Source organism: Pseudophryne corroboree, chromosome 5 (genome assembly GCF_028390025.1).
Source record: "Pseudophryne corroboree isolate aPseCor3 chromosome 5, aPseCor3.hap2, whole genome shotgun sequence".
Classification (NCBI taxonomy): domain Eukaryota; kingdom Metazoa; phylum Chordata; class Amphibia; order Anura; family Myobatrachidae; genus Pseudophryne; species Pseudophryne corroboree.
The window spans coordinates 177,402,192-177,415,130 of record NC_086448.1 but is presented as its reverse complement, the minus strand read 5'-3'; the positions used below and the strand labels follow the sequence as shown (position 1 = coordinate 177,415,130).

General features: G+C 46.8%; 1 protein-coding gene across 1 annotated transcript in view; it reads right to left on the bottom strand.

Annotated features, from left to right (window-relative positions):
- Positions 1-12,285, bottom strand: part of NOM1 (nucleolar protein with MIF4G domain 1) — a 37,981-nt gene extending 25,696 nt beyond the window's left edge. The window contains exons 1-2 of the mRNA XM_063921900.1: positions 11,031-12,285; positions 436-560 (exon numbers count right to left, since the gene is read on the bottom strand). Of these exons, the coding sequence (XP_063777970.1) occupies positions 436-560; positions 11,031-12,158 (1,253 nt within the window). The 5' untranslated portion in view covers positions 12,159-12,285. The remainder of the gene's footprint in view (positions 1-435; positions 561-11,030) is intronic.
- Between the last annotated feature and the right edge of the window lie 654 nt (positions 12,286-12,939).

Sequence of the window (12,939 nt, the reverse complement as noted above, 5' to 3'; positions counted from 1 at the left end):
TATGTGCTCTTTGCAATTGTAATTAAATAAAGCAACTGCTGGTATTAGGTTTGTGTTTCTGATGCCAAATATGAGGGCAATCAATCAGTAGCCAATTAACAGTAAATTACAACAGACAGTATAGCAGTGTATAGTTATATAGCATGTGACTATAATTATAGAGGGATATAGCACAAGGTGCACTAGAAAGAAAAATATCAACTTGCACTTGCAAAGGGCCCATATATCACGCAGTGACCTGAGGCATCTGCTCAAAATATGAGAGTAAATTAATTAGCTGAAGCTTGTGAGTGATTTAAAGTTCATGGAGTTTCATCCTGTCAATTAAAAATATGAACTATAAAATAGTTGATGCACTCCAGGCCTGGAGCCAAGACAGAGCACACAACTCACGAGAAAGGACGCTATTATTTAGGTGGATGCGTCATGTGATACCTGTTCATCAATCCTTTCACGCTTTTCTTCAACCTCTCTAGTTCTTCCTTCTTCTTCACATCCACAGCATCAGATGACTGTCTCAGCTGGGGCGGGATGTACTTAGTGCCCAGATCTGCAGCATGCTAAGGGACAGGAGAAGAATTCTGCTTTACCCTCATCAGATACACTGGACAGAGGACTTGCATTTAGAAAAGTGGCAACAGAAAAGCGTGCCAACGTTAGAAATGGCTTTCTCGCGAATACAACAAGACACCACAACTAGAATGGAACCAAAATGAAAAGGTCATCTGACATTTTATGGGGCAAAAATATGAAACAGAAGAAGTAAAGATCCAGATGACACAGTGATCCGATAACAATGGAGATTAGGGGGAAAGAGGTTATAGCAATGAAGGTGGTAGATTACAGTGAAAGGAAGCTATGGATGGGAACATTATATTACAAATAGGTATTGTACAGAAATGGAGAAAAGAAAGTGGGAAAGGTCATGGTGATGACAAAAGGAACATTTAGAAAATACAATTTTGCATTGAACAGTCCAGCACCAAAATTTATTAGCTGTGATTTTTTTTCGTGCAGAACCAAAAACATCAGATGTGTGTAATCATTGGGATTACGTACATCTCTAAATTAGGCCAAATGTTTACTAATGATCACTTCTAATAAATTTCACAGATATGGCGTATGGTTAACAAACAATTGCCTCTTATCCTAACGGTCAATACTGAATTCAAATGGTGTTACAGAAAACTTTGTTATTTGTATTGGTAAGCGGACAGAATAGAAGCCTCTTGGCACAAAAGTCCATTTCTGGGTAACCAATAACAAAGTGTGTGTTTAAGGCCTGGGCATGGAGTGCCTGAACCCACATTCTTTGCAATGACTGCATATTTTACATGGTGTGGGAACACAGGCAAGGGCAGTGTGGGGACACAGGTAAGTGCATTTTGAGTATGTGTGGCGTGACTAGCTGAAATATTATGTTCAACAGAATAACTATAGGAGGGAAAAGCATCACATGACCCATGTACCAAGTTGGTGCTGAGGTGATGGTAGGCCAGTGCTGTCAGCAGGGACTTTGAGGCTGTTGCTAAAATTCACTGGTACTGGCAGCTAACATCATTCGACAACCTCATCTGCCCTCATATAGAGATGTGCCCTCATACAATCAATGCTGCAGTCACACTGTGTGCGACCGAGTCTTTGATTCTATACATGACGTGGTACAATGCAGTGGGCGTTGCTTTGTTTTTTTCCATGCCAAGTGTCATATCTCAAATAAATCAGAACAGTCTCCTGGTGCGTCCTAGTCATATCAAATTGTGACGAAAACCCCTTTCAGATATGTGAGCCGGGAATTTGCCGGGTCTAAAAGCCAGCAAATTCCCAGCTCTCAGCCTCGACCCTGGTAAACAGCAGGGTCAGGGACCAGGGACTAATGTATGTACTGTGTTGTTTGCATTCAGGCGCAAATAATTAATAAATATAAATTATAATGGAGGTGATAAGGGGGTGGGATGGTGATAGTGATGATGAAAATGTTGATAGGGAGATTATTAGGAAAGGAGGACTACATTAGGATAGAGAAGGGACTTCTGATTCAGATAGACACAGAACACATCACTGCTACATCTTTGGATGTTTGCGCTTCACACTCAAAAACCCGGTATTTTGTAGGTACAGTGTAATGGGTATAAGGCACAATGAGCTTGATTCAATACAATGCAAGTTTAATAGCGCTAGGAATTAGCTCCCAGTGCTATTCAATTCAGCGCGATGGCAACTCAGAGAATGCCCGTTCTCCCAGACTAAACAGGGTGTTTTGTCGGGAATACCGGCATTCTTCGACTTAAGTGCTCCATGCAATGCTGTTTCCGCCACGTTAAAGGCAGAAAACAGCATTGCACCGGGACTTTTTGGGGATTTCTGCCACCGTCGGCTGTCAGTCAGCACTGAATTGAATAGACCCGGGAGCTAATTCCCTGTGCTTTTCAACTCGCATTATATTGAATCTAGCCCATTGTCATTAGAAAAAAAAAAAAAAAAGATACATGCCGCTAGCTGAGCTGCAGGGAACCTGGTGGCTCACTCCTGCCAGGCATCTCATGCTGCACGGTGTATGGAGGACACTGATCTGAAGCTGTGTCTGATCTGTTTGACAATTCTTTTTTTATTCTATTTATTTCTGTTTCTGAATGAAAAATTGCACTACATTTCCTTGTACCATTTAACTCCTGAAACCACAAGGGGTCTGAGTCAGAGATGTATGCAAATCCGATGGTTTGCATACCTCTCTAATGGTGGGTGGACTGCGCATGTACAGAACAGGTATTGCGTGATCACTCTCAGTGCCCCCTATGCCACAGCCTGATTGACATGCTGCAGCCGTTTAGTGTGGGCATGTAGCGCTCTCTTAAAAATGGGGGTGTCAACACCGTTATCTGTGAGTGCTAAGGTCAGGATTTGCGTCTTCAGATGAGGATTTCCTGGCCCCAGCTGGGCAGTTATTCTGAGTTAGCGTCTGCTTACTCAGGTGACCGATGCTGTAGCTTCGGAAGCAGCAATCGGATCGCAGATACTGGCAGGAGGGGTCTATTTCCTACAGATGCCTCCTGCTGCTTTAGAATTTAACACATCACCGCTGCATCCAAAGACGCAGCAGCGATGTGCTCTGCGTCTATCTCTGAATCAGAGGTCACCTTACCTATGTAGCCCTCCTTTCCTAATAATCTCCCTAACATTTTCACCATCACGCCCCCTTATCATTCACTTACCTCCATTACCATTTATATTCATTTGTTTATCCCTCCCTCAGCAGAGTTATAATTGATCCCCTCATCTTCACTGAACAATAACGCCTTCTTCCAACAGCAATTTCACATTGTTTTTCCCCCGTTTTAAATAACTTATTTAACTTACTATTGGGGCGTTTCTAAGGTACAGTAACTTGTGCAAGTCCGTTACTGTAAACCGCTATTTTTGCTTTTAACGTGAGCGTCTCTAACAATGGTGAGCACTCAGCTATGTACAATAAAGTGCAGTCTAGTGTACTGTTGTGCTTGGAAATGGAGCCATACCCTTTTCTGTGTATGTGTAGTAACTGGGGCACCAATTTTAATAAACATTTCCTCTCTTTTTTTATATTTTATTGGGGGTAAATTTGGTACCAAGTAAACAGTTGCACCCAATCTGAGCAACAATGGTATTGCTCCATTGGATGCCATTACTTACAGCTGCAAAAAAAAAAAAAAAAAAATGAATTGAATCTCCTCAATAGGGGGAAAATTCAATTATTTTTTTGCCATGCTAATTAATGAAGCACTTCAATTGTTTTTGGTAAACCATTAATTATCACACTTGTTGTGCCCAAATAGAGGGTTTAGCTGCTTAAAGCGGCAAAACTTATCTAAAGCAACGGTGAGGGCACTCAAACTATTTAGTTTTCGCATATATCTGATCGCCAACTCAGGAGGCTGTGAGCAGAAATGAGCGAGTCTGCAGCATTCACACTCGAACGGAGCGACAATTGATTTGCTCCGTTGGCCACTTGCTAGTAAGAGCCACCGGTGAAATCCATTTCAAGCGCCCAAATGAAGAGCATATTTGCATTACCTAAGAGATGTAGCAATACAAAGCAAATAGCTATTAAGGGGCCAATTCAATCAACAGTGCTCTTCATTTGGGGCGCTAGCAAGTGGCCAACGGAGCAAATCAATTGTTGCTCCATTTGAGTGTGAATGATGCAGATTCACATATTTCTGCTAACAGTCTCCTGAGTTGGCTATCTGATATATGCGAAAACTAAAAAGTAATCTTTGGTCATTTTCCTTTCACCTCTAATGCGCAATGTTTTCATTACCATGACTGCAGTATTTGCATGCACTATAATTGTTAATAGCTAATTGAATCAGTTCCTTAGACTATGATACATATACAACCGGGGTTTAGCTACACAGTAGAGCACTGTAACAGAGCTGTAAAATCACAGTGATTGAAGAGCTGAACAACAAAACTATAGACTAGCATTGCTTATGGTTTATAATCCTAAAGTGGAAAACATTCTAAGAAAAAACTCAGACTCACATCTAACTAGTACTTCTATAAATCATTATCTTTTTCAAAACATCTCTGGGAGGAAAAAAACATCAAAGTACTGTCACTGCAGAGAGGGGGACAACAATGCCCTGGTTCAGATAGTGCACCCCAGGATTTACGCACCATGGTTACTAGGGTGCATCAAACGCCCCATGAATTTTTAAAAGTAAGAAAAAATAAGAATTTACTCACCGGTAATTCTATTTCTCGTAGTCCGTAGTGGATGCTGGGACTCCGTAAGGACCATGGGGAATAGCGGCTCCGCAGGAGACTGGGCACAACTAAAAGAAAGCTTTAGACTACTGGTGTGCACTGGCTCCTCCCACTATGACCCTCCTCCAGACTTCAGTTAGGATACTGTGCCAGGAAGAGCTGACACAATAAGAAAGGATTTTGAATCCCGGGTAAGACTCATACCAGCCACACCAATCACACCGTATAACTCGTGATACAATACCCAGTTAACAGTATGAGAACAACTGAGCCTCTCAACAGATGGCTCAACAATAACCCTTTAGTTAAACAATAACTATATACAAGTATTGCAGACAATCCGCACTTGGGATGGGCGCCCAGCATCCACTACGGACTACGAGAAATAGAATTACCGGTGAGTAAATTCTTATTTTCTCTGACGTCCTAAGTGGATGCTGGGACTCCGTAAGGACCATGGGGATTATACCAAAGCTCCCAAACGGGCGGGAGAGTGCGGGTGACTCTGCAGCACCGAATGGGCAAACTCTAGGTCCTCCTCAGCCAGGGTGTCAAACTTGTAGAATTTAGCAAATGTGTTTGACCCCGACCAAGTAGCTGCTCGGAAAAGTTGTAGAGCCGAGACCCCTCGGGCAGCCGCCCAAGAAGAGCCCACCTTCCTCGTGGAATGGGCTTTCAGTGATTTAGGATGCGGCAGTCCAGCCGCAGAATGTGCAAGCTGAATCGTACTACAGATCCAGCGAGCAATAGTCTGCTTTGAAGCAGGTGCACCCAACTTGTTGGGCGCATACAGGATAAATAGCGAGTCAGTCTTTCTGACTCCAGCTGTCCTGGAAACATAAATTTTCAGGGCCCTGACTACGTCCAACAACTTGGAAGCCTCCAAGTCTTTAGTAGCCGCAGGCACCACGATAGGTTGGTTCAGGTGAAAGGCTGATACCACCTTTGGGAGAAATTGGGGACGAGTCCTCAATTCTGCCCTATTCATATGGAAAATCAGATAAGGGCTTTTACATGACAAAGCCGCCAATTCTGATACCCGCCTGGCCGAAGCCAAGGCCAACAACATGACCACTTTCCACGTGAGATACTTCAATTCAACGGTTTTAAGTGGCTCAAACCAATGTGACTTTAGGAAATCCAACACCACGTTGAGATCCCAAGGTGCCACTGGAGGCACAAAAGGGGGCTGAATATGCAGCACTTCCTTAACAAAAGTTTGAACTTCAGGTAGTGAAGCCAGTTCTCTCTGGAAGAAAATCGATAGAGCCGAAATCTGGACCTTAATGGAACCCAATTTTAGGCCCATAGTCACCCCTGACTGTAGGAAGTGCAGGAAACGGCCCAGCTGAAATTCCTCCGTTCGGGCCTTCCTGGCCTCACACCACGCAACATATTTTCGCCATATGCGGTGATAATGGTTTGCGGTTACTTCTTTCCTAGCTTTAATCAGCGTAGGAATGACTTCATCCGGAATGCCCTTTTCCTTCAGGATCCGGTGTTCAACCGCCATGCCGTCAAACACAGCCGCGGTAAGTCTTGGAACAGACAGGGCCCCTGCTGCAGCAGGTCCTGTCTGAGCGGCAGAGGCCATGGGTCTTCTGACATAATTTCTTGAAGTTCCGGGTACCAAGCTCTTCTTGGCCAATCCGGAACAATGAGTATAGTTCTTACTCCTCTTTTCCTTATTATCCTCAGTACCTTTGGTATGAGAGGAAGAGGAGGGAACACATAAACCGACCGGTACACCCACGGTGTCACTAGAGCGTCCACAGCTATCGCCTGAGGGTCTCTCGACCTGGCGCAATATCTTTCTAGCTTTTTGTTTAGGCGGGACGCCATCATGTCCACCTGTGGCCTTTCCCAACGGTTCACAATCAGTTGGAAGACTTCTGGATGAAGTCCCCACTCTCCCGGGTGGAGGTCGTGCCTGCTGAGGAAGTCTGCTTCCCAGTTGTCCACTCCCGGAATGAACACTGCTGACAGTGCTAACACGTGATTTTCCGCCCATCGGAGAATCCTTGTGGCTTCTGCCATCGCCGTCCTGCTTCTCGTGCCGCCCTGTCGGTTTACATGGACGACCGCCGTGATGTTGTCTGACTGGATCAGTTCCGGCTGGTTTTGAAGCAGGGGTTTTGCCTGACTTAGGGCATTGTAAATGGCCCTTAGTTCCAGAATATTTATGTGCAGGGAAGTCTCCTGACTTGAGCATAGTCCTTGGAAGTTTCTTCCCTGTGTGACTGCCCCCCAGCCTCGAAGGCTGGCATCCGTGGTCACCAGGACCCAGTCCTGTATGCCGAATCTGCGGCCCTCTTGAAGATGAGCACTCTGCAGCCACCACAGCAGAGACACCCTGGTCCTTGGAGACAGGGTTATCAGCCGATGCATCTGAAGATGCGATCCGGACCACTTGTCCAACAGGTCCCACTGAAAAGTTCTTGCATGGAACCTGCCGAATGGAATTGCTTCGTAGGAAGCTACCATCTTTCCCAGGATCCGCGTGCAGTGATGCACCGACACCTGTTTTGGTTTTAGGAGGCCTCTGACTAGAGATGAGAGCTCCTTGGCCTTCTCCTCCGGGAGAAACACTGTTTTCTGTTCTGTGTCCAGAACCATCCCCAGGAACAGTAGACGTGTCGTAGGGACCAGCTGTGACTTTGGAATATTTAGAATCCAGCCGTGCTGTTGTAGCACTTCCCGAGATAGTGCTACCCCGACCAACAACTGCTCCCTGGACCTCGCCTTTATCAGGAGATCGTCCAAGTACGAGATAATTAAAACTCCCTTCTTTCGAAGGAGTATCATCATTTCGGCCATTACCTTGGTAAAGACCCTCGGAGCCGTGGATAGCCCGAACGGCAACGTCTGGAATTGGTAATGACAATCCTGTACCACAAATCTAAGGTACTCCTGGTAAGGATGGTAAATGGGGACATGCAGGTAAGCATCCTTGATGTCCAGTGATACCATGTAATCCCCCTCGTACAGGCTTGCAATAACCACCCTGAGCGATTCCATCTTGAACTTGAATTTTTTTATATACGTGTTCAAGGATTTCAAATTTAAAAGGGGTCCCACCGAACCGTCCGGTTTCGGTACCACAAACATTGTGGAATAGTAACCCCGTCCTTGTTGAAGTAGGGGCACCTTTACTATCACCTGCTGGGAATACAGCTTGTGAATTGCCTCTAACACTGCCTCCCTGGCTGAGGGAGTTGTTGGCAAGGCAGATTTGAGGAAACGGCGGGGGGGGGGGGGGGGGGGGGGGAGACGTCTCGAATTCCAGCTTGTACCCCTGAGATACTACTTGAAAGATCCAGGGATCCACCCGTGAGCGAGCCCACTGATCGCTAAAATTTTTGAGACGGGCCCCCACCGTACCTGGCTCCGCCTGTGGAGCCCCAGCGTCATGCGGTGGACTTAGAGGCAGCGGGGGAGGACTTTTGCTCCTGGGAACTGGCTGTATGCTGCAGCTTTTTCCCTCTACCTCTGCCTCTGGGCAGAAAGGACGCGCCTTTAACCCGCTTGCCCTTATTGGGCCGAAAGGACTGTACCTGATAATACGGTGCTTTCTTTGGCTGTGAGGGAACATGGGGTAAAAACGTAGACTTCCCAGCTGTTGCTGTGGAAACGAGGTCCGAGAGACCATCCCCGAACAACTCCTCACCCTTATAAGGCAAAACTTCCATGTGCCTTTTAGAATCTGCATCTCCTGTCCACTGCCGAGTCCATAACCCTCTCCTGGCAGAAATGGACATTGCACTTATTTTAGATGCCAGCCGGCAAATATCCCTCTGTGCATCCCTCATGTATAAGAGTGCGTCTTTAATATGCTCTACGGTTAGCAATATAGTGTCCCTGTCTAGGGTATCAATATTTTTCGACAGGGAATCTGACCACGCAGCTGCAGCACTGCACATCCATGCTGAAGCAATAGCTGGTCTCAGTATAACACATGTGTGTGTATATATAGACTTCAGGATAGCCTCCTGCTTTCTATCAGCAGATTCCTTCAGGGCGGCCGTATCCGGAGACGGTAGTGCCACCTTCTTTGACAAGCGTGTGAGCGCTTTAACCCCCCTAGGGGATGTTTCCCAACGTGACCTATCCTCTGGCGGGAAAGGGTACGCCATTAGTAACCTCTTAGAAATTACCAGTTTCTTATCGGGGGAAGCCCACGCTTCTTCACACACTTCATTTAATTCCTCGGATGGAGGAAAAACAACTGGTAGTTTTTTCTCTCCAAACATAATACCCTTTTTTGTGGTACCCGGGGTAACATCAGAAATATGCAACACATTTTTCATTGCCTCAATCATATAACATGTGGCCCTATTGGAAGACACATTAGTCTCATCGTCGTCGACACTGGAGTCAGTATCCGTGTCGACATCTGTGTCTGCCATCTGAGGTAGCGGGCGTTTTAGAGCCCCTGATGGCTTTTGAGACGCCTGGGCAGGCACAGGCTGAGAAGCCGGCTGTCCCATATTTGGTATGTCGTCAAACCTTTTATGCAAGGAGTCGACACTGTCGCGTAATTCCTTCCACAGAACCATCCACTCAGGTGTCGACCCCGCAGGGGGTGACATCACATTTATCGGCATTTGCTCCGCCTCCACATAAGCCTCCTCATCAAACATGTCGACACAGCCGTACCGACACACCGCATACACACAGGGAATGCTCTGACAGAGGACAGGACCCCACAAAGCCCTTTGGGGAGACAGAGAGAGAGTATGCCAGCACACACCAGAGCGCTATATAACACAGGGATCTCACTATAAATGAGTGCTTTTTCCCTTATAGCTGCTTATATATACTGCGCCTAAATTTAGTGCCCCCCCTCTCTTTTTTACCCTTATGTAGCTTGACACTGCAGGGGAGAGCCAGGGAGCGTCCTTCCAGCGGAGCTGTGAGGGAAAAATGGCGCCAGTGTGCTGAGGGAGATAGCCCCGCCCCTTTTCCGGCAGACTTCTCCCGCTTTTTCTGGAATTCTGGCAGGGGTATTTTTACACCTATATAGCCTTCCTGACTATATATGGTGTAGATTTGCCAGCCAAGGTGTATTATATTGCCCTCAGGGCGCCCCCCCCCAGCGCCCTGCACCCATCAGTGACCGGAGTGTGAGGTGTGCATGAGGAGCAATGGCGCACAGCTGCAGTGCTGTGCGCTACCTTGTTGAAGACAGAAGTCTTCTGCCGCCGATTTTCCGGAACACTTCTTGCTTCTGGCTCTGTAAGGGGGCCGGCGGCGCGGCTCCGGGACCGAACATCAAGGTCGGGTCCTGTGGTCGATCCCTCTGGAGCTAATGGTGTCCAGTAGCCTAAGAAGCCCAAGCTACCACCAGTTAGGTAGGTTCGCTTCTTCTCCCCTTAGTCCCTCGCTGCAGTGAGTCTGTTGCCAGCAGATCTCACTGTAAAATAAAAAACCTAAAATATACTTTCTTTCTAGGAGCTCAGGAGAGCCCCTAGTGTGCATCCAGCTCAGCCGGGCACAAGATTCTAACTGAAGTCTGGAGGAGGGTCATAGTGGGAGGAGCCAGTGCACACCAGTAGTCTAAAGCTTTCTTTTAGTTGTGCCCAGTCTCCTGCGGAGCCGCTATTCCCCATGGTCCTTACGGAGTCCCAGCATCCACTTAGGACGTCAGAGAAATGATTTGTCCCCATGCTACATTTTTTTGAATTGTTAAGGATATATTGCATACCAATTTTGAAGAATCTGAGATGATATTTATGTGGCCCACCATGCCCCTGAAGATTAAAGATTTCTATTTTTCTATTTATTTTATTTCTATAAATTTCTATTTTATCTGAAAAAGAAATAATGATTTGATTAATGATTTGGATGGGAACAGCCACAATAGGCCCATGAGGCTTCATGCTGTTCCCTTTCTTTGTTATGTTCATAAATCAATGTAAGACACGCATTCATGGCACACATACAAAAGTTGGCTTCGTTTTGCTAAAGTTAGTTGTTTTGTATAATACAATACAGTACAGTACAATACAAAACAAAACAATACAGACAATTTTTGGGTGTGGAGGTGGACCACCTAAGTCAAATCGTACATTAAAAAAAAAATTGCACAGTTGTTTCTATGCTAAAAGGGTACATTTTAAGAATAGGGACAGCAAGCATTCCGAATGTCGGGGCGTTTGATGCACCCTAATGGTTACCTGGTGCCTGGGATTAGTCAAACCCTTTTGTAGGATAACTAAAACACTTGAAATAAGGAGAGATATAAAATAAAAAACAACATGCTGAAAAAAAACCCAAAACCATACCTTGTTGATGACAGATGAATCAGCCACATTCTCACTGTCGGATCCATCAGAACCATACTCTGATTCCTGCCCAGAGTACTCGGATTCGTGCTCCATGGGCTTATCTTTCTCAGATAGGTAATCATCACCATCCTCACTTTCACCTCCAAGCTCTTCTTCTCGGTCACTGTCTTCCCCATCATCCTCACCCCCCAGATCATCTTCTAAGTCACTGTCCTTCCCATCATTCTCAACCCCTTTCTGCTCTTCTAAGTCACTGTCCTCCCCACTATCCTCAACCACTATCTCCTCGTCTAGGTCACTGTCCAACCCACCATCCTCCTCAAATGCTTTCTCTGACAGTTTCTGCAGCTTCTCAGCAGTGTTTGCCTCCTCATCCTCCTGGTCATACAGACCTGACACAGAGCCCCCTGGCTCCAGCACCCCCAGGATGTAATCCAGACCATCTTGTGTGAATGCCTGGGGCAGAGAGCTCTTATTTTTCCGCTTATTCATCCTGAGACTCTTTTCCAGCCTTTTAATCTCTTTCTCCTCCTTCTCATTGGCCTCCAGGAGAGCTTTCCTCCTAGCCTCCCCTTTACTAATTTTCTTCTTTTTGTTGGTCCCCTGTCCATCTGCAGCTGAACTCTGCCCAGGCAACTTCACCGGGGAAACATCTCTGGGCCCTTGCCCACCTACTGCTGCTGCTCTCTTGCCTGCAGGGGGAGTATCCCTGGTAACCTGCCCAGTAACTGCAGCCCTCTTACCTGCCAGGTGACTATCCCTGGGCCCCTGCCCACCCACTGCTGCTGCTCTCTTCCCTGCCAAGTGACCATCCCCGTGCCCCTGCCCACCTACTGCTGCTCTTTTCCCTGTATTTACAGCTGTGTGAGTGGGCCCATCCAGTTCCGGCTGTGGTCCTGAGTACACCCGCCTATAGTACGCTTTCTTCCTGCTCTTCTTGGACAGGCGCTTCTCCTTCCTCAGCTCCCTGCGGCTCTTCACTCTACCCCCATCCCCCGCCCCGGACACTGGGGTGACAGCTGCCGAGCCACCGCTGCCCTCCGCCTTCTCTACAAACTCCTGCACCGACAGCTGCAGCTTCTTCATCTGCACCGGCCCATCCCGGACCGGGCCTCTCCGCTTCATGCTGCTCCCGTCTGTTCCCTGTATGTACTCCGTACCTGCTCATCCCATGTTTCACATGGGCGCCGCCATATTGTGGGAGACGAGCTGCTTCCGGCATGTGGAGGAGACTGAGCCCACCTGAAGGAAGCGTTTTCTGTCACAGCGCCCCCTGCTGCCCACCGCCGGCACATGGCTGGGGTCTCTGCCTAAATACATTTTTAAATGAGTTTCAGAGCCACTTGGTGTTGATTCTGTGATCCTAAGCTTACCCACATACTATACTACCAGAGAGCACTACAAAACCTATTGTTATGTTTACTTTGATTCTAAAGTATTCTTTACATTATTAAAAAATAAGAATTTACTTACCGATAATTCTATTTCTCGTAGTCCGTAGTGGATGCTGGGGACTCCGTAAGGACCATGGGGAATAGCGGCTCCGCAGGAGACTGGGCACAAAAGTAAAGCTTTAGAACTACCTGGTGTGCACTGGCTCCTCCCCCTATGACCCTCCTCCAAGCCTCAGTTAGGATACTGTGCCCGGACGAGCGTACACAATAAGGAAGGATTTTGAATCCCGGGTAAGACTCATACCAGCCACACCAATCACACCATATAACTTGTGATCTAAACCCAGTTAACAGCATGATAACAGAGGAGCCTCTAGAAAAGATGGCTCACTACAGCAATAACCCGATTTTTTGGTAACAATAACTATGTACCAGTATTGCAGACAATCCGCACTTGGGATGGGCGCCCAGCATCCACTACGGACTACGAGAAATAGAATTATCGGTAAGTA